The following is a 27,388-nucleotide window of genomic DNA, read 5'->3' as shown; positions in this document are numbered from 1 at the left end:
AAATCTTGCATACTGTAACCGAAACTTCAGAGTTCGTTTAGAAGTTTCCTCTTCCTCCAAGTAGATTCCACGTAAAATATGTTGATAATCCTTTAACTTGTCTTCCTCAATGTATTGCTGTAGGTGAATCTCGAAGTAACCAAAATAATGAACATTTCGATCATTCACTAACTCAAAGTGTTGAACAAGGTCTGACCACTGAAACAATTTCTGACGAATCAGTTCTCTTATACCATTCAGGTACCAGTGGTTAAAGATCTGGTGACGTAACGGATGCAATTGTTCTTTACGTTTGACTTGTATTTTCACCAGCTCTCGGTAAATGCGTTCTCTCAACTCCACAGGCAAAGCACGAATGTTCTCTAGCAAAGTATCCATGAATAGGTCATACTAAATCCTCTTTGGTCTGACACAAGAAATGTACTCTTTGCACAAACATGGTTTCACTTCAGTGTCAAATTTAAATCGTTGAGTCACTAATCTACACATGACAATTCGTTCAGAAGTTTCCTCTTTCACTAAGTTGACATTGTGTTCAAGATGTTGGTAATTCGTTAACTCTTCCTCTGGAATTCGATGCAGTACGTTTACAATGATGTAGGTAGAATCGTCCATACCAAACCAATCCTTTTTAAAACTAGAGGATCGTTGATCAATGTCTGTCCGATGGAACACTTTCAATTGAATCAATCCTTGTATAGCCTTCAGGTACCAGTGGTTCAAACACCGGTGACGTAACGGATGCAACTGTTCTTTACGTTTCACTTGTATTTTGACCAGCTCTCGATAAATGCGTTCTCTCAACTCCACAGGCAAAGCACGAATGTTCTCTTGTAAAGTATCCATGAACAGATGATTATGGTAAAAAAAGTTACTTCAATGTCTCGGTCCCACTAAGGGTAAGTAATGACAATTCGGTGACCATCGAGCATGTTCTACGTAGGCCGAATCTTGCGGTTCCCAGTGGTGAAGTGTCACATCGCAACTGAAGCACCTGACTTTATCTCCTTCGCCCAAGTAGAAAAATCCGGCTCTGGCTAATTCTTCGGGGGTCGGTCCTCCCAGATACTTTGGCCATTTTCCTTTGAACGATTGAAGACGATTTTCAAAGTCGCAGTATTCCGACAAACGCACAGGAAACGAATATTCGTTTTTCACAGGTTCGTTTCGATGAGGGTTGAGTGACATGGGCAGGAGTTTGCTCAGGGCTGGATGACATCCGTAGGGAGGTAAACGTGAAGGTCGACATTCCCCTTTAAACCCGGTAAAATGTCCAAGAGGACGAGCAGCATCGCTTTCGCATCCCACAGGTTTGACACGCACAGCATCACTTTCCATGACAGGGGTAGGGGTACTAAAGTTCCCATGATGCTTTACGGCATCGCTCAGGTCACAAGATACAGCATCGGTCCCATCGCAAGGCTCACAATCGCACTCGTCTGCAAACTCCGCTACGCAATTACAATGGTAACCACATGGACAATCGCAGTTTCCTTCCGGACATTTTCCGTCGCAATGCCTGGGTCTTATCCATCCAATATTAGTCACACTAGAGGAAGATACAACTTTTTTACAATCCCCAAACTGGAACGATGTCTCTTTCAAAGTATTCATCTTGTTTGCTCGGTCTTGGTAGTCACAATGAACTATCGATCTTGTCTAGGGTTCCTTTTTATATACAGGCCAATACCGACGTGACCGTACGGTAAGGTGAAATGATTGGGAAGTCTCACTCGCTTCTGGTACACGATTTGATAGATTTTTTCCAAGGGTCGACTGACGATGTGGTGAGTGGGTAAACGTACAATCTTGTTCGGTTGGTAAGTGGTCACTTTAAAGTTTCCATCCTCTCCCGATTGCAAGGCTTCTTTCAATACCCCAAAGTTGACCACTCGACTGGTACGATAATTCAGAGTCAGTCCTTTCACTTTGCACGTCGTGTGCACTTCTCCTTGTTTGTCCCGGTATTCGTAGCCGTAATTTTTGGGACCGCCACTGACGAAACTTAGAATCTTGTCGTCGGGATGCTCGTCTGTCCAGGCTCCTAAACGGTCTCCTTCGATGTCAGGGTGATGTTGAATCGGGTGATGGATGTAAATGCAACTGTCCGTGTCAAAGTACAGGACGCGTTCCCCTAACAGTTCTAAAGCTTCGTACAATTTTAAGCGAGCATGGGCTGTCACGTAAGCCGCAATGATGACATTTCCAAAAGGGTCGTCTTGTACAAAGTCCAGATCTTCTTCGTAATTGACCAAGATCAAATTCTCTCGAACGACGTCCACGTGTTTCATGTATTTGGTTTTGTCGTGAATCATCTGGAAGTAGCGGGAAGGTTCTGTCAAATATTCCGTCTTCGGTAAACACGGTCGTTGTGCCATTTTACCCCACAAGCAATTTAACATCACTTTGGCAAACGATCGCCTGCCTTCGTTTTTCTCGATATGGTCTAAAGTGATACCTTCTTGTTCGTAATATTTCTCTTTGAATTGTATTTGGTCTTCGGGAGTGTGACACCAGGAAGGATAGCCGCTGGCTTCTTGCTTCAGTTTCAAAAAGGCATCCACGTAGTCGGCGAAAATGCCTTTCTGCGTGGGGTCACCCTTGCGGTACTGTTGTGTCTTGGGAAAGTGGCAAATTTCGTACACTTCTAACAGTTGGTATCCCATGTCCAGAGCTTTGAACAATTCTACGCTGACCCAGGTTCCCGTCAAGGCACGTTCTTCCTGGGTGTGCTGACAAGGTTGGTCTTGGTTGCACGTTTCGGCACAAGTACGGCACAATGGAAACATCAGTTTGCCTTGACAATGGTGAGGTAAGACGGGATGGTAGAGGTTCGTGGGAGGCAAAACTTTACACTTGATCAAGCCTTCGTATTGTCGAATGTTTTTCAGGTCGATGTGTTCCGTTAACAATTGCGGGTGCCCTACAGGAAAGCGACAATATTTGCACACGTAGGGATACAGCGAACACACGTCCAAGTATTTGATTTCTTCTCCTTTCTCTTCGTCGGCTTGGTACAGCAAACAGGTGGCATTGGTCCTTCCTCCGTACAAACTATCCCTCGGGTTCAGCGGGTCCATGAACTGGTAACTTTCCACGAGGCGTTTAAACTCGGGATCGGTTTTCAAACGGTGATCGTACTCGTGTTCCCACATTTCCACCACTTGGTATCCTTGCTGTTCTAACTTTAGGCATCGCTGACAAGTGTCCTGGTACAAGTCTTCCATGGTTCGTTGCAAAAACTGATTTTTAGTGTCACGGTCAGGGTAACAGACGGGACATCCGTGAAATAAGCAACCGTTAAACTCGTACACGATCTTGGGGTTTTCTAAGTCCCAGCCATCGACCGAATACGTTCCGATGGTCTTTTCGCCTCCTCCGTTGCGGGCATGTTGAATCCATTTGTCTTCCTTGTCGCACAAGTAATGTAACCAGCGTAGGGCTTTGACCGAGTATTGACGCTTGACATAGTGGGTCGTTTGAGGACTGATGACAGCCACGGTCTTTTCAGGCATGAATCGTTGTCGATACACTAAGGAACACGCTTTGGCAATGGTGCAAGCTTCTTTCAAAGGATCGACCCCTCCATGTTCCATGAACAGTTCTCGAAATTTTCCACAGCAACGTCGTAAAATGTCCACGTCGGAACGACAATACTTTAGCATTTCTTCCTGAAAGTCGAAAGGGTCCGAGGCGTGAGCCTGGTACCAAGCGTAGAAAGCTTCTCGTTGTTCGGTACGCATGTTGTCGGGGTCGTAATAGTGAGCCTCAGGTAAATGGGGTAGAACGGCATGTTGATTGGCTTCCGTATTGAAAAAGTGTGGAAAGTACCCTTTAGCCATTTCTGTCATTCCAAACGTTTTAGGCATTCGACTCAAAGGCATGGCCAAATAGCTCATCGAATCTTTAAACTGTACTTGTCCCACTTGCATGAAAATGATTTTGGCTCCGTTCAAAGTCACTTTAGGACGCTCGGTGCCTTGTTCCGTATAGTATCTGAGAAGAAACTGTCCATCGTATCCGGAGAAATTGTGAGCCATCACTGTGGCATGGCGATGACAATCTCCGTAACGTTCGATGTCCTCTTGGCTCCACGTCTTGTCGACGGGGTCTAAGACCCATTGGGCAAAATCGGCTAACGTGTTCGGTCCCCGAAAGATTTTTTCACGCCCTCCGGGAATCTTGCTACAGTGAGGGCAATGACTGAAGATAGGTTCTTGAATGCACTTCTCGCACGCTCGATGAGCCACGCAGAAATTAGGAATGTGAATGCCGGTCTCTTGCATGCATTCGAAATCGAAAAAGATGAAATTGCCTTTCTTCTTGTGACCGTCCTCTTTCTCTGGTGGGGGTTGGTATTTTTGCACGTAACATTCGTGTTCCAAGTCCACGATGTGGTGACAAATGTGACATTTTTTCTTTCCTGAACATACGTGTGCCTTGGTATTATTGGTACGTATGCCTTGTCCACACGTAGGGCACAATCTCAGGAGTTGACAAGCGCATTTCTTCTGTGAACCTTGCGTCTTCAAATGTTGTTGGTAACAGGTAGGGCTGACAAACGTGCGCAGACAAGTGGAACAAGGCACTGGTTCTTCGCTCAGACAGGGTGGAGAGGCCAAACATCCTGAGCATTTCCATCCACAATGTTTGTGTTGCTCTCGATTATTATAACCATAGTCACATTTCTCACAGTAATAACCGTATCCCAGGAATCCGGTGATACTGGTAATGGTATCGAAATGGTCATCGTGATGATAAACATGAATGTATTTTCCGTCCTTAAAATCTTGGCCTCGAAACAATAGAGGCCCGCGCATTTCTTGAGGGTGCACTTTCAAGGTGTATCGTGGAGCTAGGACATCTTGCAATTTTTGCATCTCAGGAATGCCGCAGGGTGTGTCTTTGGGCAGTCCGGCTTGTTGCAACAGGAGTTCTGCTTCGTTTCGTTGTTTGGCTCGGTCGGAACGTTGAATAGTGTCCCAGGTTCTTTTCCATTCTACCGTGTTGTTCTTGTTGGCATAGGTTCGTCCCACCACGATGGCACGGGCTAAACACATCTGGTCTTGAGGGTTGTTAATTCGGACGAGACTCTTTTTGGTGTTGCGAAGGTCGTCCACCAATAACATCTTTTTGCGTCCAGTCCCTTGAGGAGGAGAGACGTGGGTCATGTCCAATGTGGCTTTTCCATCGGTGATGTCAAACTGATCATTAGATTGTTGTACGTGTTGAATCTTGTCCATGACTTTGGAAGCAGTTAATTCTGCAGGGGTGCTAAACTCGATCCAAACAGGGGATTTCAAACCGTCGTGTTGTATGGAAAGTCTCAAGCGATCGTCTTCTTTGGGTTGACATTGTCGCTTGAGTGCAGTGAGCAAAGAATCCCACACCTCGGTGATGAACACTTCTGCTTTCTCTAACGGCACTTCAGCCTTGAAATCTTTAAACTTCACCGTGTATTTGTAAGCCGTGGTTCTAAATTTTCTAGAGGAGCGCTTTTCCGTCTCTCGAATGGAATAGTACTTTTCAGGGTTGACTAAGGGTGGTGAACTTGGTTTAGAGGGTTGGGATTCTGGTTCACTCATGTCCTCTTCAAAATCACTGGCATGAATTTGTGCCAAGATTTCAGCCCTGGTACGAGGCGATAGATCACGTTTCTGCCTCTTACTTTCTTCTTCTTTTTTCTTCTCGAATGAATGGGATCGTTTCATCTTGAAAGCAAAAAGTCAAATGACTTAAGTTCAAACACCATAAACTACTTTATAGTCATAGCAGACCAGCGTATATAAAAGGGTGTGTGTCTTGTCCTTTCACTATTCATTTCACTCTCAAGCTGAGCACAACGATGGAAGAGACTAACCAGATGGAACGTTTCGTCAGAGCTTTGCGAGGGGTCATTAGAAAATTCTCTTCAGACCAGCCTACGGACTACTCTCCTTCCTTTAGAGATAAAAGTCAAGATACTTGCTATATCTGTCAGAAGAAAGGGCATTGGTCTTCAGAGTGTCCAGACCGTCAAAAAAGAAAAAAAACAGGGGATAAAAAAGACAAAAGTCAAGATACCTGTTATTATTGTCAAGAAAAAGGACATTGGTCTCCAGATTGCCCCAAAAAGAAACAAGAGGAGTCAGAAGAAAAGAGGAATTCTTCAGAAGAAGAGAGGGATTCTTCAGAGGAAGAGAGGGATTCTTCTGAGGAAGAAAGAAGACAGGTGAAGAAAAAGAAACAGGAGAAAAAAAGAAGAAGGGAAGAAAGCGAGGAGGAAGAAGAAGAGGAAAAGAGTGTGACGGTGAAGAAATTCAAAAAACAGAGACTAAACAAGGAGAAAAGAAGAAGTCAATGAACTTTTTATTAAAGTGTTGTGTTGTGAATTGTGAATTGGATTGTAAAAAATGGAGAAAAGAATAAATGAATGATATAAGGTAAGAGTCTTTGAGTTTTGATTTTAAAATAAGAAGCTACACTCACGCACTCATACACAGACACGTACTATAAGGGTAAAATGGGTGAGTTTTTTTATGAGTTATTGGCAAATTGAAATTGTATTTCTTTTCGAGAAATGTGGGTGGCCCTGAAAAGGGCCTTTTTTCTTTATGGTGCAGGGGTGAGTTTAAGCAATCAATTTTAACTGCCTTAAGCCTTTCCCACGGCCAAGGCCTACTTCTGGACTGCGTAATGATGATAATGATTGGGTTGAAATCACTAAGGGTGGTACGGTAGGCTTAGTCACAGGGTTGACATGTTTGGCTCGGGAAGGTCGTATTCTCTTCGGTCGTGATAAAGAAGTCTGATACATTTGTTTCAGACTTCTTAACTCCGCTAAAATGTCCAACAGTACCGTGACCGTTTGATTTTCACCCTCTTGTTTCTTTGCTGCTACTTCTTCTTGCTGTTGTTTTTTTCTTACCTCTTCTTCTTGTTGCTGTTGCTGTAGGAGAAAAGCCTGTTCCGCTTCCTTTTGTCGTTGTATAAATTTCTCCAATTCTTCTTTCTGTCTCTGTCTAAAATTCTCCACTTGCGGTAATGAAGAAGGTAACGAAGGTTCCGGAACAAATTCTTGCGAGGAGAGAAAATCCACAAAATCCCAATTCACCTCTTCTGAAAGTAAGTCCGGGTTCCCTTGGGCGGTCTCCCCTGCTGGTGCACCCCACTGGATCGTTTTCTGAGTTTCCGTCATGTTGAATCACTATCGCATAGATTGACTGCACACAAGCGCTAGCGAATCTATATTGACTACGTGACGTCACAGACTGCTCTCTTCGGATTGGATGCGGGCTGACTGAATTCTGTAACGCGTGTTCGGATTGGTGAATGAACTCAATCCGTTTCAATCCTTTCTGTCCCTATAAATAAGCGCAGTTCACTGCATTGATTCACCTATTCTCGGAGCCTCAACATGTGGACCGACGTTGCATCTTCAACCCTTGTGTCAACAATGATGTTCAGGACGGACATGCTCATGTATGTCCGATCCAAGTGGACCGTTGTCTACAGGACCAACAGCAGTCTGTGGATAAGAAGAGTCTATATAGAGAGACAAGGTTGCCTCAAGAGGACTCTGATGTATGGCCCTGCTGTAAGACGAAGTTTGAGAAAAAGAAGATGTCGCAAATGCCCTTTATGTTAAGGGCATATTAACATAAACCAAAGGCCCTTTTCAGGGCCAGCCATATTTCTCGAAAAGAGATAGTCTTTGAATTGCCTACCCCTTTTTTTAAAAAAAATTTTAAAAAAAAAAATCCCATGTTAAATTCCCCTTGTCCGTAGAGTGTCCCACGATTTATTGCCATGTTAAATTCCCCTTGTCCGTAAAGTGACCCACGATTTTTTGCCATGTTAATTCCCCTTGTCCGTAATCTGACCCACGATTTTTCGCCATGTTAAATTTCCATTGTCCGTAATCTGACCCAGGGGTCCCTGTAATGCTAATTCCCATTGTCCGTAATGTATCCCCTTTAACTACTTACGGTCTATCACCACTGAAGAACGTAGCCTAATTACTCTTCAAACCACAAATATTGTGGAACAGTCTGTTTACATTTATTTTATCAGTGTATTAGTACATATCATTATTTATTCATTCCCCTGTCCCCAACTGAGTGCCTCTTGAATAATTCTTAAATATATACAACCCACCATTTGTTGACTTAATTTTGCGATATATTGTGACAATAATACGTTACCGAAATGTTATCTTTTTCAAAGGTAATGCTCTTACGCTAGCCATTCCATCAGTTTACGATCATAACTTTCTGCTTGATTTCCAATAACGTTGAGACAACTGCTTGTTAAAAAGCTGAAATGATCGCAAGGAATTATACTGTTGTACTTTAGACGGAACGTTGTTTGACTCTGATCGATACATTTTTATCAAAGTTGTTTTTCTTTCTTTTTATCTTCTTAAATATCATATCAAAGCTCGAGGAGAATATCTTATAACGTGCAAATTACCAGTGTTAAATTTTACCGACTTGTACGCATCTGCCGTACGTAGAATTTAAAAACATAAGAATTTGTTTTTGTCTATATCATAAATAATAAAAATAAAAAGTAAACAAATGAGTATTGTTTTTATGATGTCATCAAATTAGGCACAAGCCGCTTATCAAGAAAGTTCGTTGTTCATAATTTACTTTCTTTCCTTTTTATGTTCAATGCTAAAAGCATATAATAATTGAATGGCTAATTAAAGGAGAACGGAAGTGTTATTTTTAGTCCGACCTGAAACTGACGTGCATTTATCTGATGTCAGAATGTTTTTCTCCATCTTGAGCCACTTATTTCTGTTACAGTACACTTTTGATTGGCAGTCTATGCGAATTCACCGTCCATCCAAACTTATTTAAGGAATAAGCGTGAACGAAGAGAGACATTTAATAAGATACCAGGTTCATTTTAAAATCTGATACTGAAATTGTTATCTGTGCTTCCGTATATGGAGGACTCTGGTATATGAAAGCTCAGCATACACATATCGTATGTTCTTTTCAGCTCCACAACTAACGTACAATTAACGATAGTTTGACTTCTGTGGACTGTCGGACCACAATACTGTTGATCAAAATTGCACTAAAATTGTTGAAATTTCAGGCAGTATGGGGTAAAATGACATCTTATGAAGTCTGGAACATACTGTATGTGTAACTTGAATGCCAACACCTTTCAGTATTCAATCTTAATTGATTGCAAATAAAAAATGGACATGAATGAGCATCTCGAAAAGAATAATTCAAAATTATATATATATATATATATATATATATATATATATATATATATATATATATATATATATATATTGTTTATCGTATCTCGTGCGCATTGAATATGTTGGTCCATTGAGCTGATTTAAGCGGATTTTTATGTGTAAATATCTGGTTGAGCAAACTTATATAATTTTTTTTATTAATAAAAACAAGGTGCTCTTTATGCGATTTCACTTTCTATAAACGAAATGAAATGAAAATACTTTTTAGATTATAAATTGGTTTGCAGAACGCCTGGTATATTTTATAGCAAAGATCATAGATTGCCTTTTCGTTTAATTTGCTTTCACTTTGTCTTCTGATTGGTATGGGAGACAATAAAATGTTTTATTAGTTTCAGTTGATCAACAAAAGATACTGAAGTCCTACTTTGACAAACTTGCTCGAAAATTAAATTCGTATAAATCTTTGCTAAAGCTTCTCATTGATAATACAAAATGAAGTTTAATAGTTGACCTCTTTTTTCGTGAGCCCACATTATCTGCATTGGATTAAAATATCCTAACAATACGTTAACGTTTTGTGATGTAAGAAACGTTTAGTTAGAATATAAATCATGATTTAAAAGCAAGGAATGAACTTATAAAACGCAGCCATCGTAAGCACTGAATCATCTTATCTGGGAACGGAAATAGATGCAGCAACAATATTTAGGACATTGGTGATGCGTCAGTAGTATTGGAGGAAATACGCATTATGCGAAATCACAAGTAGATAGTTGGTAAGTAAATTTTATGAAGATGTTAAGCAGTCTCAAATTTTCGACGGCAAACTGTGAACATAAACAATGCTTCAAAATGCTATCGACTGGGACTAGGCTTAGCGTTTTCATTCACAACATTGAGGGAGAAAAGAAGAAAAAAATATTGTCCTTTTTACAGTTTTGAGAGTGTGCTCAAAAACTAATGTCTGTTATAAAATTTTGCTAAAGTAAATGAAGTGTATTGGGTGTCACTTGCCCGCAGGGCCAGCCTAAGGCCAATTGGACCAATTTCCCACAGTTTTGAGAGAAAGTAATTTTAAAGCGATGGAAGAAAATTTTAAGTTCAATATCAGATAAAATCTGTCTAAAAGTTTATTTCCAAATGCCGTGGTCACAGGAGGCCCTGTGCGTATATCCAGGGGGCCCCGCCAGAATTATCTAAATCGGGCCCCGCGTTTGCTAATGCTGGTGCTGCTTGACCGATTGCAGAGAACGCTCGTGTACTGTTTCTGCTTGTATCAGACATAATTGTACTACTAACGCGAAACAGAAAGTTTGTCATCATATATTATAATTTCAGCAACAACAGCCAATATAATCAATGCAGTTTTCAGTTATTGTTATCAAGGCCTGCTTAGCGTGCTGTCTTTGATTGAACGCATGTTTGTTATGTGGTGAATAAAACAGTGGAAAACAAAGTTGATATTCAGTGTTTTCAGAAGTTGAAATACCTTAATAATTAACTTAGAAATTACTAATAATAAACAGTGTCTGGGGACAGTGTACCTTTATACTAAGGAATGTTGATTGTAGAAAAACGAAATCGTTTACCATGAAATAGTTTAGCAAACTACATGGAAAGATTTCCCATATAAGAGTATTCAACAGAATGGACATAATTCCTAATGAAGTGTGTGCATGTTTTCTTTCAACATTTGTATTACTGTCAAAGTGAAGAACAGTCACAGTACTTACATACTAGATTACCGTAAATTGAAAAAAAAAATATGTAAGGAATATAACATTTCCGATAATTTAGTGTGATTCATTTTATGTTGCGAATGTGCCGCAGTTGTTTAAGTTGCAAAATTTGCATGGCACTAGATATGATTTCAGTACCAGATGAATGATTCATAAGCTGCACCAAGATTATTTTATTTATCTTAATTTTGTTTGTGAATAACTGTGGTGATATAGGTCTGCAGTGGATGCTGGAGGGATGTCGTGGGTTCGAACCCCGGCCGAGTCATACCAAATACTTATATAACTGGTATTAATAGGTGCATCGCTTGGCACTCAGCATTAAGAGGTTAGTGTTAAGACTGGTGGCATGTTGTCAGGATAATGTGACTGGGTGGGACGTAATGCTACATGTCTGCGGCATCATGCTCCCGTGCTAGATCACTATAATCTGCCGCACTTCAGATATGGTAGCGATATAACTGGACATTGTTAAAGTTATGTTACAAATCTTAATCAAACACACACACACACACACACACACACACACACACACACCATGATATAGGCCTATAATGAAATAACTGAAACTGTAAACATGATATTACGATATGTGATGAAATAAATAAAATTGTGAACAATGATTTAACAGCGCGCCGCGTTCTGGATGAAAATTTAAATGTGGGGATATGCAGGGTAAATTATATAGTGGGAGCGATTAAAATCGTGAATCCTGTGCCTGGCACAGTAATGTAAACTCTGAAGTCAAATTGACTATATCACTTTTCAGTTTTGAACAAGGTCGCGTTTGGTTTTGTTTTCTGGACACATCACCCAGGTGCAGAGGACTCGAAATAGCATCAGTATCGTCGTCATCGTCGTCGTCATCATCGTCGTCATCAAAGTCATGCTTGCCATTGGAAGACAGCAGTTTCAATACTCTCATCAAAATGTTGAAATAAAATTCTTATAGAAAATTTGAAAACTTCCTACCACTCGATAAACTTGTTAAAGACATATGGGATTTCTTACAAAGGATACCATATAGTTCTTTTGTCATATATTCAAGAACCATTTGAGACGAAAAAGGTTCATTTTAGATATTTTCGCATATAAAGAATATATTCAAGCAGTGTCTACAAGGTAACTATGTTGCTGTGTTTACTTATCAATAGGACATTATCAATGTTATTTCCCCGAGGCCACGAAACTGTCTTTGCATAATAAATTGTATCAAGGTCATCATGGGAACCACATCTGAAGTTCTTGTGAAACATCGGAATCACTTATCAAATTCACTGTTGGTAAATCTCTATTTCTGAAAACAATTTTTTAATAAGAATGCTTGAAACAATCCACATTTTGTACTTAAGCCGCTTCGTGTCTTCGGGACAATCAGTGATAACCTGTTCTGCATGTCATTTGAGACAATGAGTCACATAAAACGCAGCCTCCCCCCCCACACACCATAAACCAATAACAAACAAACAAAAACTATCATATTTGTCGCCAACCGCTTCCAAGATGAGGCTCTCGCTTTTCTCGAAACTCCATTCCTAGAACAAGTTGGTTTCAGTGGATTTGTTGCAGAAACGCATGCTCTTGTTTTTTATACCCTTTTTTTTATCGGATTCGCAAAACGTACATGAAAACACAGAAAATATTAGCCTTGAGCCAGCAGCACAAGCACTCCGTATGTTAACATTTCGTCACTTCTGTCGAAAAAAAAGGTTATCAAATGACTCAGAATGATCCACGAAAACTGGGTTGACTCCGGGGTAACACGGTCCTTGCGGGCTGTAGATTCGTTTGCAGAAAAGTTTGGCATTTAGACCATTGTGGTTATTTCTACGAAACAAAAGTAGACCTCAGATGTACGTTAGAGACCCCCCCCCCACAAAAGGAAAAAGAAAAGGGAGGGTGATCTAATCAGACATGTTTGGTTGTTTCTACGACTAAATTGACCGAATGATTGACAGAGAATTTGTGAATGAAAAATTAGTTCGTTTCATTCGGAATTTCTCAGTCAATACTTGTTTCGTAAATTGCCAAGGTAATCCGCGTGCCAGCTATTGGCATACATTAGAAGTATGTGCCTTAGAACTGACTGAGCAGTTGAGAATGAGCCATTTGGATTTGCCGCAAAGGCAGCAGTTTTGAATTTAATTCTCGAGAACGAACCAACGGTGTGATTGGATCAAAGACAAACTATTCGTCATTGAGTATATGAAAATTTAAAGATTTATTCAGATAATATGTCCTGGTTGCGTACTGTTTAATTGCGCGAGAATATATCGTCCAACTTGACAGAAAAAGCAGAGGATGCTACGATTGTTGCTGCAGTCTCTCCAACTGTTAAATTTCTGTTCATGTTTGTGCGCAAAGAATAATCTCTCTGTAGTATTGCTTTATGGATAGATTAATATCAAACACGCTTTTACTTTTAGGCTATGTATTATGACATATATTTTAACATCGGTCATCTAAAGTGAGTGCGAAGAAATAATTTTCCAACATTAAAATTGATATATGGACAACCTGTAGAGAATTTATCTCATACTTTATTCCCTTCTAAAATGATTAGCCACATCATAAACATAACCAAATAAACAACATTTGATTTATTATTGCATTATTATTGTAAGTTAAGTTTCATTGTCACAATATAAAATAAAATAAATTCTGTTGAGCTAGTTAATACAGAAGTGATTTGTTGAGAAGATGAAGTCGAGCTCTACACGAATATATTACAAATCTGATAAGATTTTCAGACCTTTGGGTATTTTTTTTAAATTTCGGAGGTAAGTGTTGATCATATTCTCAAAACGTAATAAAAAAAATCCTTGCAATATTAAAAACGTTTAAGACAGAAGTCACTATAGAAACGAGATAATCATCGCAATGTCTGTTTATCCCAGTGATCGTTAGAAAAGAAAACAAATCCAGTTATAAAAGATTGTGCTAAGATTAAAGAACAATCCAAATCAGTTGCTTATTTCTGTTCTATCATCAAAGAAATTTGCAATGCTGACGATGATGATTGTATTTATTATTCTTCTTGTTCTTCTGCTTCTTCTTGTTCTTCTTCTTCATCATCTTCTTCTTCTTCTTCTTCTTCTTCTTCTTCTTATTATTATTATTATTATTATTATTTCAGTTGGGTTACCTGTTCTGGTCCTCTATCTGATTGGTTCACCATACAAGGGTGGTTTCTTCTGTGATGACACCAGTCTAAAGTATCCCTACAAGAAGAATACAATCTCTGACGCTCTTCTCACCGGCGCGGCATTTGGCGTCACAGCCATGACGGTAACGTTTAATTTCTGTTTGTTTCTGATTATGTTGAACTTTTGTCGTGTTTCTTATTGCTATCTTTATCTGATATATATATATATATATATATATATATATATATATATATATATATATATATATATATATATATATATATATATATATATATATATATATATATATATATGACAGGTTTATCTTTGCAAGCAAGATAAAACATTCTAACGCTATTCGACGGGTTTCAAAAATTTTCATACTGCATGAAAACTGACGATAGATTTACTGCTATACTTTAAGCGTCATTTTGTGTTAAACTGCTTTAATAGCAACCGCCATAGCAACCGCAGCAACTGCTTTAATAGCAACTGCCATAGCAGCCCCAGCTTATAAGTAATTAAGTTTTGAAAGGGGTGGGGGATGTAAAACATTTGCTACGCTGTTGTTTAATGTTAAACTATTTTGACTTAAAGGTATTAATAATGCCTCTATTGTTGCATCTTATATATCTGTATGGCCAGTATCGTTTACTATATTCGCGTAACTGTTACTTATAGCATATGTCGATGTTTGATTTGTACAGAAATCGAATGCTTCTTTTACATACATTATGAAGGGTATCGAAATGTAAAGAAACTTTGTTTCGTTTTTATACGCAACCACCATTTTTGTCACATACCTACTATATGTACTATACTATAGACACACATACACATAAACCCGAAATATAATATTGTTGGCCGGAATGCGCAATAATCTACGACTTGTGGATTGATGATATCTTACCGTCCGTCCTATCGTTCCGTCCATACTTATAATTCCAGCATCAACATTGATGGTTGGGTTTGTCATTAGGTTATTACTTTTTTTTCTTCCAAATACTGTTGCTGCTAGAATCACGAAACTTTTGTGTGTTAGGAGTATTACGACATCGGTGGCAACTAGGTTACCATGATTTATATTTAATGGATCAGTGATTTATGCTTACCTTTGTGTTAAATCAGTTTCACTATGCTTAAATTTTTCGTTTAGCTCAGTTTCTTTGACACTGTTGTTAACAGTCATAGGATGAGGATGCGTCATGAGGATTATTGGCAAAAACTCGGTCACTTTGACCAATATTTCCCACTGCAGTGATCTCTGTTAACCTTTGCATTTCATTTAGTTTCTAAGACACCATTGCATTCAGAGTCATATAGCTTGGTACGCACATGCGTACTGAATAATGCTATACCCTTACATCAAACCTCTGTCACCATGACCTATATTTCTCAGTTCAATGGTTTGCATTAACCTTTGTGTTTAAGCTCAGTCTCTCAGACACGATTGCCTGCAGAGACATGCAACTAGTTAGGTTTATGTTTCATGAGAAGTAATCGACTCTTTAATCAAAACAAGGTCACTCTGACCTATCCTGACACTTGGGTGCTTTCAATTGACATTTGTGTTTAGTTTATTTCTTTTAGACACTATTACTGTTGACTGATTCAACTTAATATATGTGGTTATCATACGAAGCACCAGAGCATTTCAAAAAACAAAGTCTCGCACCACAAGAACATTGGCAAAACAAAGCCTAGCAGTCTGGTCCATATCTGCATGCGCAGTGTTTTTGTTAGATTTTAAATACAGACTTCTTAAATGGTATTTAGGAAGATAAAAATGTAATTCCCATAAATCTGAAGTGGATTACCCTGACAATATAGACTGAGAAATCTCATTCTGTATACGTATACTTTTGTATCTTATAGTTTGTTATTTCACTGTATGTTCTACAGTATAAATAATAAATTCATTTGCGAAAGGAACATGTTATGACATGAGATATTGATTTTTCATAATGATGGAGAAAGAGATTGAATTGTTTTAGGAATATTTAAATGAAGATAAAATTTTCCACCTTTCAGCTTCCTCTTGTGGAAATACTGAACAGACTCGATACGAAAAACAGATGTTTATGTGGTAATCCATTCACCTGCCTGAAAGCATTTGGCATCTTTCTCTTCGGCTTCGTCATGGAACAACTCTTTACTGAAGTGCTGAAAGACGCCGTCGGTCGCTTAAGACCAAATTTTTTCGACGTGTGTCGGCCTGATTTCTCCCGTATAGATTGCAGCCAAGGGTAAGAAAATTTTAGTCAAGCGAAGCATGTCTTTACGAATCACAAAACACTTAAGCTAACTCAAAATAGTGCCACCTTACGTAAGTACTTATTGTCTGTTTAGTTTATAACTGCGCTTTCAACACATTATTGGCTACATCATACAGAGAAAATGGGATATAAGAGACTTTCCAAGGACAAACCAGACCGTAGACACTGACAACCTGGGCGGGTATTGAAACCGCAAAACCTTAGATTGCGCGATAAACTGAACTACCTTAGCATCCATAATACGCAGTGATAAGGTTTCCCGAAAACATCTAAATAATTTAACCACGCTGACCGTCAAACTTCATCAACTGAAAAGATAAGCCATGTGTTTTGAGACCAGATGGGGGATACATGTGAACAGATTTAAGAATTACACCATCCAGCGATGTACAATGTAATATCACAAGTATTATATTTTGACACATTTAGCAAACAGAAATATCTAGTTATTTTGAACAGTGACTTCAACATAAGCTTCGATACAGAAATAGTTTCATGTAGTCTTTTAAGGATCGAAAATGTCATTTTAGAGGGGTGGTGGTAGTGGGCAATCTTGAGTACCGGAAGAATGTTTCACATTGTGCAGTGATACAATGCTTGAGATTTTCGAAGATATCTGATCCATGATAATTGCGTTTCTTTTATCCTCAAGGTGGTTTGTTTTTCAATTAATATAATACATTTAATTTGTTCGTTATCTGGTGGGCCAAAACTTGAAAAAACAAATAGTCTAATTACACCAGTATAGTGTGAAACGAATACAGTCATAAAAATGTTTGAATCCGATTGGTAGAAGACGAATGCCAGAAGGATTCACAATGTACACTGACTTTATGTCCTTGTTTTTGACCAGACATCGTAACCTTGCTGGTCTTAAAAACTTAAGTAGTAACACGTGACTGTTTTGTGGGTTATATATGGCGGTAAAGTTTGCATACCACAAAATCTTAAACAGATAAAATTTAGTATTGGGCCATGACCCGGAATTAAGAACATGACCTATTTTGTGTAATTCGGTGACAATATGCACTCATATCCTATTGGTCTATATCCGGAAACAATATATACACTAAGATCCTTTTTAGCGATTGCAAATGTGACAAATTTTGCACCTTGAAATGGTGAAGTCCCATATTAAGCCTTACTTCGGACACTTAATGTTAAATCTTGTTATCGAGTTTCGAATTCTCTTTCTCTTAAAATAAGCAAATATCTGAGTTCCTAAATAAAAGTCTTATACCATATCAGTAATTTAATAATTTAAATTTTTGTAATAGTCTAAGAAAAGAATAGCTTAATACACTGTCTGGTTTTTAATATGTCACCATATGGGATTTAATCGTATTTACGACTCACATTAAAGAAACTTTTATATACACGTTGAGTACTATTTTCTTCCTTCCTTAGAGGTGAATGCCAAACGGGTAAGGTATGCTGATTGTGTCGTTATGTGTATTGGACAAGATAAATGCATTTGTTTTGAGTAACGACACAGAGTTACATAAATCTACAAACACGGCCTATGAAGTAAACATTCAGTTCAGATGATACAAAGATCAATTTTGCAAGTCTTTGGCCATTTCCATCGAATTTGATAGGCTGAATCGACATGCCGTTTTTATATATGACAACGTGTTTCATGTGTTCCAGTGTTTTGAGATCAAGCTTACCGTCTATATTCGTATATAAGTCAAGTTCAAACCGCAAACTGTACAGACCAAGATCTGCCGTCGCATAATGTGCCGGCAGATATGTGTGTTCAGTTTGTTAGGAGCAATCAGAAGAACAAACAAGATAGCCTCTGATCTGCAGGCGCATTATGTTAACGCGGATCTAGATCTTTGTTTGCAATTTGTCTCGACTTATAAGCGAGTACAGACGGTGTACCAAAATGCTTTTGATATGACAAGTTTTCGTCACCAACAACTCACTGTCTTATGTTAAGGAATTCAGATATTGTAAAATTACGTCAGAGATGAAATGTTTGTTTAGATTACTTGAAATCTTTAACTCAGGTACATTACTAACTACACCTGCACCAATGACGAACACTCAGCCACCATACTGCGGAACAGCCATCAGTCCTTTCCGTCGGGACATGCAGCCTTTTCCATGTATACATCGATGTATTTAGTTGTGAGTATTGAATATGTTCCTTGTAATTAGTACCATCAGGGCCGTAGAGTGCGATCACGGGCCCTGATGTAACAAACACCCGGGTCTCTCACAGTTCTTGTTCAAACAAAAATTTTCTTTAATAAAACTAAAAAGTGTCGTTCTCCGGTTGCCTCCCCCTCTTGTCGGCTCTGAGTACCATCTGTATTAGCTAATAACTCGAGTTCAGCTGAAAGCTCAACAGATACAGATTTGCCGTCGCATAATGCATCCTCAGATCTCGGGCTATAGAGCTTGTTGCGAGTAATCAGTAGAATAAACATCATATAGCCTAATAAACATCATACAGCCTAATAAACATCATATAGCCTAATAAACATCATACAGCCTAATAAACATCATATAGCCTAGCCTAATAAACATCATATAGCCTAGCCTAATAAACATCATATAGCCTAATAAACATCATACAGCCTAATAAACATCATACAGCCTAATATGACGGTGCATTATTCGACGGAAGATCAGGGTCTGTGTTATTTGGAGTTGGACGTGACTTATAAGCTAGTACAGACATTATAAATGCCTGCTTCCTTCGTAATATCTTTTAGTTATAAAACATCCGTATAACATATTTCAAATTAATACTACGTCCGTTTAAGAGAGAGAGAGAGAGGAGTAACTAACAACACATTCAAATTAATGGGAATTTCAGGTGGGCTTATGCATGAATGCAAAGGCGAATAAAATACATCAATCATTGGATTAGCTGAGACGGTCATAATTTCAGAAGAATCAAGCATCATATCGTGATTTACTTGTTTGAAGATGTTAAAATACATTTTCCTTATATGTTTACACTAATATTTCAGTTATACATCCAAAAACGACTCGACATTTCCTACTCTCACATTCTGAAGCCGACCATGCAAGCTGCTCTAATCCTCATGGCTTTACTGTGTTCTGCGTCACGGATAACAGACCTCGTGCATCACCCCTCTGACGTCACTGCAGGTGTCGTTTTAGGATTAATTCTGGCATGCGCAGTGGTAAGTTTTCTCTACCTAGTAGAATGCAAATCCAAAAACATTTCTTTTCATTAGACACAAAAACTTCGATTTATATAATTCCAAACCAGTGCTTAATTTGAAGGAAAAATAAAATTATCGTCAATATCTGGATTAAAGAGTACGTCTGGCACGTTTTTAATACAACAGAGATTAGTCGACGAAAATTAAGTATAACCACCAACACACACACACACACACACACGTACGTATGTATGTATGTATGTGTATGTATATGTATATATATATATATATATATATATATATATATATATATATATATATATATATATATATATATATATATATATATATATATGTGTGTGTGTGTGTGTGTTAATTCACACAATATGTGTGTGTGTGTTAATTGACACAATATGTGTGTGTGTGTGTGTGTGTGTGTGTGTGTGTTAATTGACACAATTGTTCTCGATATTTCAAATAATTGGAATTTTGAATTAGCTGTGTTACCAAATTTGTAATATTCACTATGTATCTGTTACAGTTTTATTCTCTTGGAACCAAATGTTTGAACGTCGGGGAATGTAAAAAAGCATCCATTAGCGAAGACATAGAAAGGAACTCGACTCCTACTTTAACTGAATGTCAGACGACCGTCACACTTCTACAGAATGAATTTGCGATTCACGGACAACCAGATTCTTATTCTTCAAAATACCATAACAGGAACTCGAATTCGGTGACTGTTTGATATATCTTTATGGTTTTGATTAAGATTTAAACGGAACAGTTGTGGAACCTCTCAGCGATGCAGTCATCTTGACTAAACCCCGATGTAAACTACACAAGATAATGCATATTACAAACTGGTAAGGAGTACTAACTCCGTCTCACATTTGAGCAGGAAGTTGTCATTCGGGATAAGATATTTTTAATTTAATCTAGAGACATAGCAAGTGAACTGTACTGATTGGGTTGATACTTAAGTCATTAGGAGTGCTATATGGAACAAAATATACACATTCTTCACTTTTAGCAAAGATGGCGAACGGAAGCAGTTTGCCGTCTCTTAGCAACTAAAAGTACGACACAGCTGTCATCGAACTAGCCGTTTTTTATTTTGTACTCTTGCTTGTTAAAAGAAGTCACGGGTGTCGAGTAGATTTTGTACAGGATGCCGAAGATCAATTTAAACCTTCGTACGACAAAGAGACTTTGTCATGCCGCACTTAAATCATTATACTAACGATCGCTTACGTTCATGTGAACGACGACAGCTCTATAATTCTGTCAGAAAAATGGCGGGAAAAATAATACAAGAAAATCGACTGCACATTAATTTATGATAATTTTTCTGCTTGATGTTTTTCAATTGGTACAGTACAAGTATAAATACTATTAAATCTAGATATTATATATCTATTTGATATTTAGTAAAGTTAATCTAGATGATACATTTCCTATTTATTTCATTTAAACAGTGTGAGTGGAATGTCGTCTCTTTCAGAGACGGAATATAGAAAAGGCAGAAAGGTGTTCTCGTGTTACGAGATTATCGCGCTCTTGTTCTAGGATTCAGTGATTGTATGGATTGTATGATCCATACATAACTTTTATTCAGCAAAATTTGTGTGATCCATACATAACTATTATTCAGCAAAAGTTGTATAGTAGATATTAAACATTTGCTTCAAAGGGTTGTTGTCGTAGATTCAATAAAACATACATATGGATAAAATATTAAACATTTGCTTCAAAGGGTTGTTGTCGTAGCTTCAATAAAACATACATATGGATAAAGTATTTTTACGTGTATGCATGTGCATGCATGAGAGAGAGAGAGGGTGGTGGTGGTGGTTAAAGGAGTTGTGATAACAAGTTTATAATTAATACGTTGCTTATTCGATTACATTACAAAAATGCTTCCAGAGGACATGCAAATGTTTAACCTCGTATAGTATGTACATAAACTAGAAAACTGTGAATCTTTTTTTTTTTTTTTAAATCGGAAAACCGCTCGGGCATTTCCGTCAAGAAACACATAACCTCGAATATACTTGTTGAATATATACATTTGACGGGTTTGGAGATTCATCTTCAGCGGAGTGCGTCACATGTGTTGCGACAGTAAATGAAAGACAATATTACGATTGCGAATTGTTTTCCTGCTTTCATCATATTGTGCCATGTTTTCAAAGGTAGTTTCGAATATAGTTCCAAAAGCGGGGAAGGACAGGACACACGATACTAATGATATGGAAAAATGGGAACCAGCCTGGAAATGGGTGAACATAAAATAGAGTATATATGGGTTTGGCTGACTAGGATTGGTTAATAATGTAAGTTATGTTTTAGGAAAAAGAATCATTTGAAATCTTATCTTAGTTGTAAGTGAAAAAAAAATAGAGACTTTGTTTTATTGATGGAATTTCAGTCCTTTAACAGTCTTGAGTTTGGAACACTGATTACTAAAATTAGCACCTGACTCTTTGGTGCGAATTGAAAGCAGATGTTTCAAACGCGCAGGTCCAGAAAATGCCGCGGCTCATATCCTTTCCTCAACACAGAAACTGACATCCAGGTTTCATCTGTACTGATAAATATAGGTTTGATCATAAGCACTCAAAAAATTTAAGTTATTGAATTTTTAATAATATCAATGTGTTTGCATAGGTTTACTATGGTAACTGAATTAGTACCGTGAGTCCTACTTACAATGTCTCTTTCTCGACTTGAGAGAAAAGGCAGGTGATAAAAACATTGTCCAATATGAATATTATTGCACAGTTAAGCTTTCACCAAAGTATCTAGATAGTTTTAAAAGTTGAAACTAAAGTATCAGACTGAGCATAGTTTTGTTGCGCAGACATGTCTACTATCAGCCATGGTCAATGTTCCATAACTAACGTGCATGAAAACAAGCAATTTGTACGTATTTTTTATTCACATTTACACATTTCAAGATATAGTCGCATAACAAATAATTTAATAATTTTGAATGCAAAAAATAATGTTAGGGCTGCAAAGCATCTATATTAATATGCGAAAGTTTTTTTTTATGCAAGCCAGTTGATTATTAGCATTCAGTTTACTGCAGAAGGTACAAAGCAACTGTTTTGTACATAAAACACTTTATTTTAGAAACATTTAAACTCACCCGCCCCTCACACTCTGAAATCAACGAAATCAAATGCTTTGAAAATAAAACAACAAAACTCATTGGGGCTTAAGCTTTACCCCGCTGTCTGAAACTTTGCCAGTTTAACATATAATACAGGTTTATTGTTTAAGAATAAATGGATAATTAGCCTTATTAAAGGCATGAGTGAAAACTCAAATCCATATAATAAATATGATTAAATTTAATCTTGAAAAAGAAGACATAGCAGTCCATGCATTTGAATTGTCGATGAATGTTGGTACTGACGCGGAGTGAATGGCTACTTTACACTTCAAAGTAGTAACACTAAAAATCTTTGTGTTGGGCGATACTGTGAGTCCCAACGATTTCCAAAGGGTTTCTTTGGAACTAAATTCAAGATGGAAAAACTCAGATGCCAGATATCTGGTTCTACGAGAATGTATTTTGTTACTCAATCGTTTGTCAAGAAAGATATTTGTTGTTTAATATGAAATGTAGGATTCGTTAGAAAAACTATTTGAATTATAAATTTGATTCTTTTCACAATCTATTGACCTTTATCTTAATCAGACTATTTAAAGAGGACTAACTCTTTGCTGAACTAGCACATATTTCCGGCTTATACCTACATATATTTCTACCTCAGACTTCAAAACGATTTAACATTGGAGGCTACATTTCGGTTCATGGAATAACTCGAACAGGACCAAGACACGTTCCGATTGAGATAAGGCATCATTTTCCAGACGGCGTTGCAAGTCTTGTCATACCAGTGTATACTAGTCTCCTTTTTTGTCTTTATGAAACAAGTAAAAGCAAAGTCGTCGAGATAGTTTTCAAATTGATACTAAATATAAAGTAGGTTTTTTCCTAGCTGGGCGGATACGTGTCCATTCGTAGTCAGAACAATTATTATTAATAACAGACAGCTTGAAAATAAACACGTCTTGGCTAAAATAGTTATTATACATCCATTCACATTTATAGATATCGATCTAGTAACATAAACAGGCCACCTTCAATAATTTTGTAAGCGAGAATTTCATCTACTGGGCTAAGATTAAATAGAGTCAAAGCTCTAGGTATATATTTTGATTTTAATGAAGAAAAAGAAAACTTAAGAAAATGGAAAATAGAATCGAAAAAAATGTTGATGTCTGGGCACAAACGCCACTCTGCATCATGGAACACGCTCAAGTGTCAAAAACTTTTATGTATGCAAACTTGAATTACATTATGAAATCGATAGATATAAATAACTTTGTTTTAAATAATATTGATAACCAGATTATAAAGTATATATGGAATTTTAAATTACACTACGTTAAAAAAGAAACTTTGTATAGGGCAAAAGAAAGGGGGGGGGATAGGTTTACTTTTAAAAATAACAAATATTTTAAATAGATTTAAAAGAATTAATTCAGAACCAAAATTACCATGGGAGGGCTTATATATATATATATATATATATATATATATATATATATATATATATATATATATATATATATATATATATATATATATATATATATAGTGGTTTGGTTTTACCTTAAGAAATAGAATAGATATTTATAAGAATAATAAGCTTAGCAAACTTTTAGAAACACCTAGAAAATTTAAAGGGATAAGGGACTTATTATTTAAATATAGACAAAAAAGTTTTCTGGGATACTGAGGAAAATCTAAGCAATAGTTGGATACGGGAAGATATTACAGGGAACATACCATGTAAGATAGAGAAAGAACATATGTACGTTAATTGGAAAAGGGCATTGGGGCACTGGTCTAAACTAGGCTCCCTCAAAATACAAAGCCTCTGCTTCAAATACATGCATAATGTGTGGTTGACGGGAGAGCCTGCAGTGAGACGGCACATGGTCAGAGTACCGCCGAAATGTCCACTATGTAAAATAGGTCATTTTAATAAATATCATACTTTACTACAATGTACATAAGTAGTAAGTAGGGATACCATACGTACAATGGGAATTAGCATTACAGACCCCCCCCCTCGGGTCAATATACGTACAAGGGAAATTTAACATGGCGAAAAATCGTGGGTCAATATACGTACAAGGGAAATTTAACATGGCGAAAAATCGTGGGTCAATATACGTACAAGGGGAATTTAACATGGGAATAAATCGTAGGTCACTTTACGTACAAGGGGAATTTAACATGGGGAATAGAGTTTGGGTTTGTTTAGGGACAAGGGGAATTGAATATGGGATTTTTTTTTTTTTTAAAAAGGGGTAGGCAATTGAAAAGTCATTCTCTTTTCGAGAAATATGGCTGGCCCTGAAAAGGGCCTTTGGTTTCATCATTATCTTCTTCTTTTATTTCCTCCACTTCTGTAGCCATCTTCTAACTTTTGCCATTATTCCTGTCTTCTTCTTCTTTATTTCTGATTCAGGCATCCAGTCCGGGTGACCCATAGCTCGGAATTTCTCCTGTATTCGTATCCAGTTATTGTTGAGTTTCTCAAAGCTTCATTTTCTCTTTCTATTTTCTTCTTCTTTTCTTTCCTTAGTCCACTTTTCTTTGATGTTCTTTACCTCTTCAGTCATCACTTTCCTCATTACTTCTTCCGTTTTTGTCAGCTGGTCCAACCCCCATTTTACGTATCGCCACTCCGTCCAATTCAATATCTTTTCTAAGAAGCACCTGACTTCGATGACATTTTCAAGTGCTTCCTTTAAACTTCCCACTCTTACATAAGGCGGGTCAATCAATCCTCTAAGTCTCTTTTCCTCTTCTTCCATCATTCCTGTTACTATCTCCTTTGCTTCCTTCAAATTATTAAAACAGTCTACACACTTTTCTAATTTGAATTCTTTCTCTATCTTTTCCATGACAAACGTAACATCTACTATCCAATAATAAATGCCTATCAAATGATTCAGTAACGCTGTTGCTACCACCATTTTCTTTGTCTTTATTCCGTGGAATGGGTTCTAATGGCTAAACTGTTAGCTTTATAGTTAAAGCGCGGACGTGATGGAAAACATACCCCTAAAAAATTGATATTACCTAGATCATCACTTAAAACGTGCGGACGTGAAGGAAAACATCCCCACTTTTCTCATTTCATATAATAAAACCCAACTATACTCTCCACATACGCTAAGAAACAATAAAGAAACCCATAATCTACTATTCACACAAACTTACGTGAGCAGTTACAAACACAATCACTAACACACAAACACATACACTTGCATCATTTAAAAAAGAGTTAGTGTTTATATTCACACTACTCTACCTACACACATTGGCAAATGGATAGTTATTTCTTTTCTAGAGTATTGGGTAGCCCTTAAAAGGGCTGTTTTTTTTGAACTCCAGATGCACCTATCTAATGATGGCACCTTCCTGGCCTGGCGCCACACACGCATCTTCTTCCCCAGTCTCCTTTCACCTTTCTTCTGGGGAGCGCAGAGGGAGGATGATTTGCTTCAGCACCCCAATCCTCTGTCTCGGGAATATTGTACGACATCCTCTCTCCTATTTTCTTTTCCTCCTCTTCCCTCTGTCTTCTCTCCTCCTCTTCCTTCTTTATTCTTTCCTCTTCTACTATAGCCTCCGCGGCCATTTCATTTAACAGGCGCCTGACATATTCCAGATGTATCTGGAGTTCAAGAAGTTTGCTTATTCTGCTATTCATTCTTGTGTTGATCAATCAACAAGGGTAGCTAGACTGCCCAGCGAGTTTCAATTTATAGTGAAAGCGCAGACGTGAAGGAAAACATCCCCCTAAAAACATAAAATTGATCTTACCTAGATCATGACCAAAGAAACAACGCGCGGACCTAAAAGAAACACTCACTCACTTTTTTATGCTACCCATTCCTATTCTAAAATTTTTTTCATTAATCACTTCAATAGACTATCCAAATACGCAAAGCAATCCAACCCCCAAATATACACCTCAAACACCAAAAAAAGACATCATATTAATCTACTATCTACACCTACGTACGTGAGCACTTACACACAATCTTATACATCAACACATACCCTCACATTTTTTAAAAAAGAGTTAGTGTTTATATTCACATTACTCTATCTACACACATTGGCAAATTTATCGTTATTTCTTTTCTAGAGTATTGGGTAGCCCTGAAAAGGGCTGGTTTTTTTTGATTGCTATGGCAATCTTTTTTAGTTTCTAAGAATGCGATGTCCTCTGAGGATAGACTTTCTGGCGATAGGTCTGCTTCTTCGAAAAGAGAAGAAGAACTCTTTGGTGTCCATACGACAATCGACAAAGCCTCTGTCAGGTTCAGGTTGCTGCTGCTGCTGTTGTTGTTGCTGTTGTTGTTGCTGCTGTCTCTGAAGTCTGTACTTCTCTCTCCATTCTTCTTTCTCCCTGTTCACTTCTTCTCTGAAGAGCTCTTCTATCAGGTCTTCAGTGACTTTTAGCATTCTCACATTCTCTATTTCTTCTGGCTTCGGTATCAGACTGTGTCTGACCCTATGCAAATTCACGTAGGCTTCGTTGAGCTTAGCTAGTTTGGAGCACATCTTCGTAGGAGGATGAGTCGACAATGGATGGTTAGACTGGAAACAACCCCCGGTTCTTAAAGTCAAAGCGCGGACGTGAAGGAAAACATCCCCCACATGGTTTTCGAGTCGCAACGTTCAGTGAGTGTCATGAGAGGGATAGTAAGAAATGAAAGAGCATCAATCCAACATTCTTATAGCTAAACAAACCACAAAGGCATTTTT

At 37.8% G+C, this 27,388-nt stretch overlaps 1 protein-coding gene across 1 annotated transcript in view; it reads left to right on the top strand.

The window, feature by feature from the left end:
* LOC149806710 (phospholipid phosphatase 1-like) overlaps positions 1–21,273 on the top strand; it is a 66,711-nt gene extending 45,438 nt beyond the window's left edge. The window contains exons 2-6 of the mRNA XM_089956783.1: positions 14,087–14,238; positions 16,128–16,342; positions 18,388–18,508; positions 19,360–19,536; positions 20,060–21,273. Of these exons, the coding sequence (XP_089812909.1) occupies positions 14,087–14,238; positions 16,128–16,342; positions 18,388–18,508; positions 19,360–19,536; positions 20,060–20,266 (872 nt within the window). The 3' untranslated portion in view covers positions 20,267–21,273. The remainder of the gene's footprint in view (positions 1–14,086; positions 14,239–16,127; positions 16,343–18,387; positions 18,509–19,359; positions 19,537–20,059) is intronic.
* Positions 21,274–27,388: the final 6,115 nt, after the last annotated feature.

Source organism: Sinohyriopsis cumingii, chromosome 1 (assembly GCF_028554795.1).
Source record: "Sinohyriopsis cumingii isolate HCF-2022 chromosome 1, ASM2855479v2, whole genome shotgun sequence".
NCBI classification, from domain to species: Eukaryota; Metazoa; Mollusca; class Bivalvia; order Unionida; family Unionidae; genus Sinohyriopsis; species Sinohyriopsis cumingii.
The sequence above is the reverse complement of the archived record's forward strand: the minus strand, read 5'-3'. Positions and strand labels throughout refer to the sequence as shown.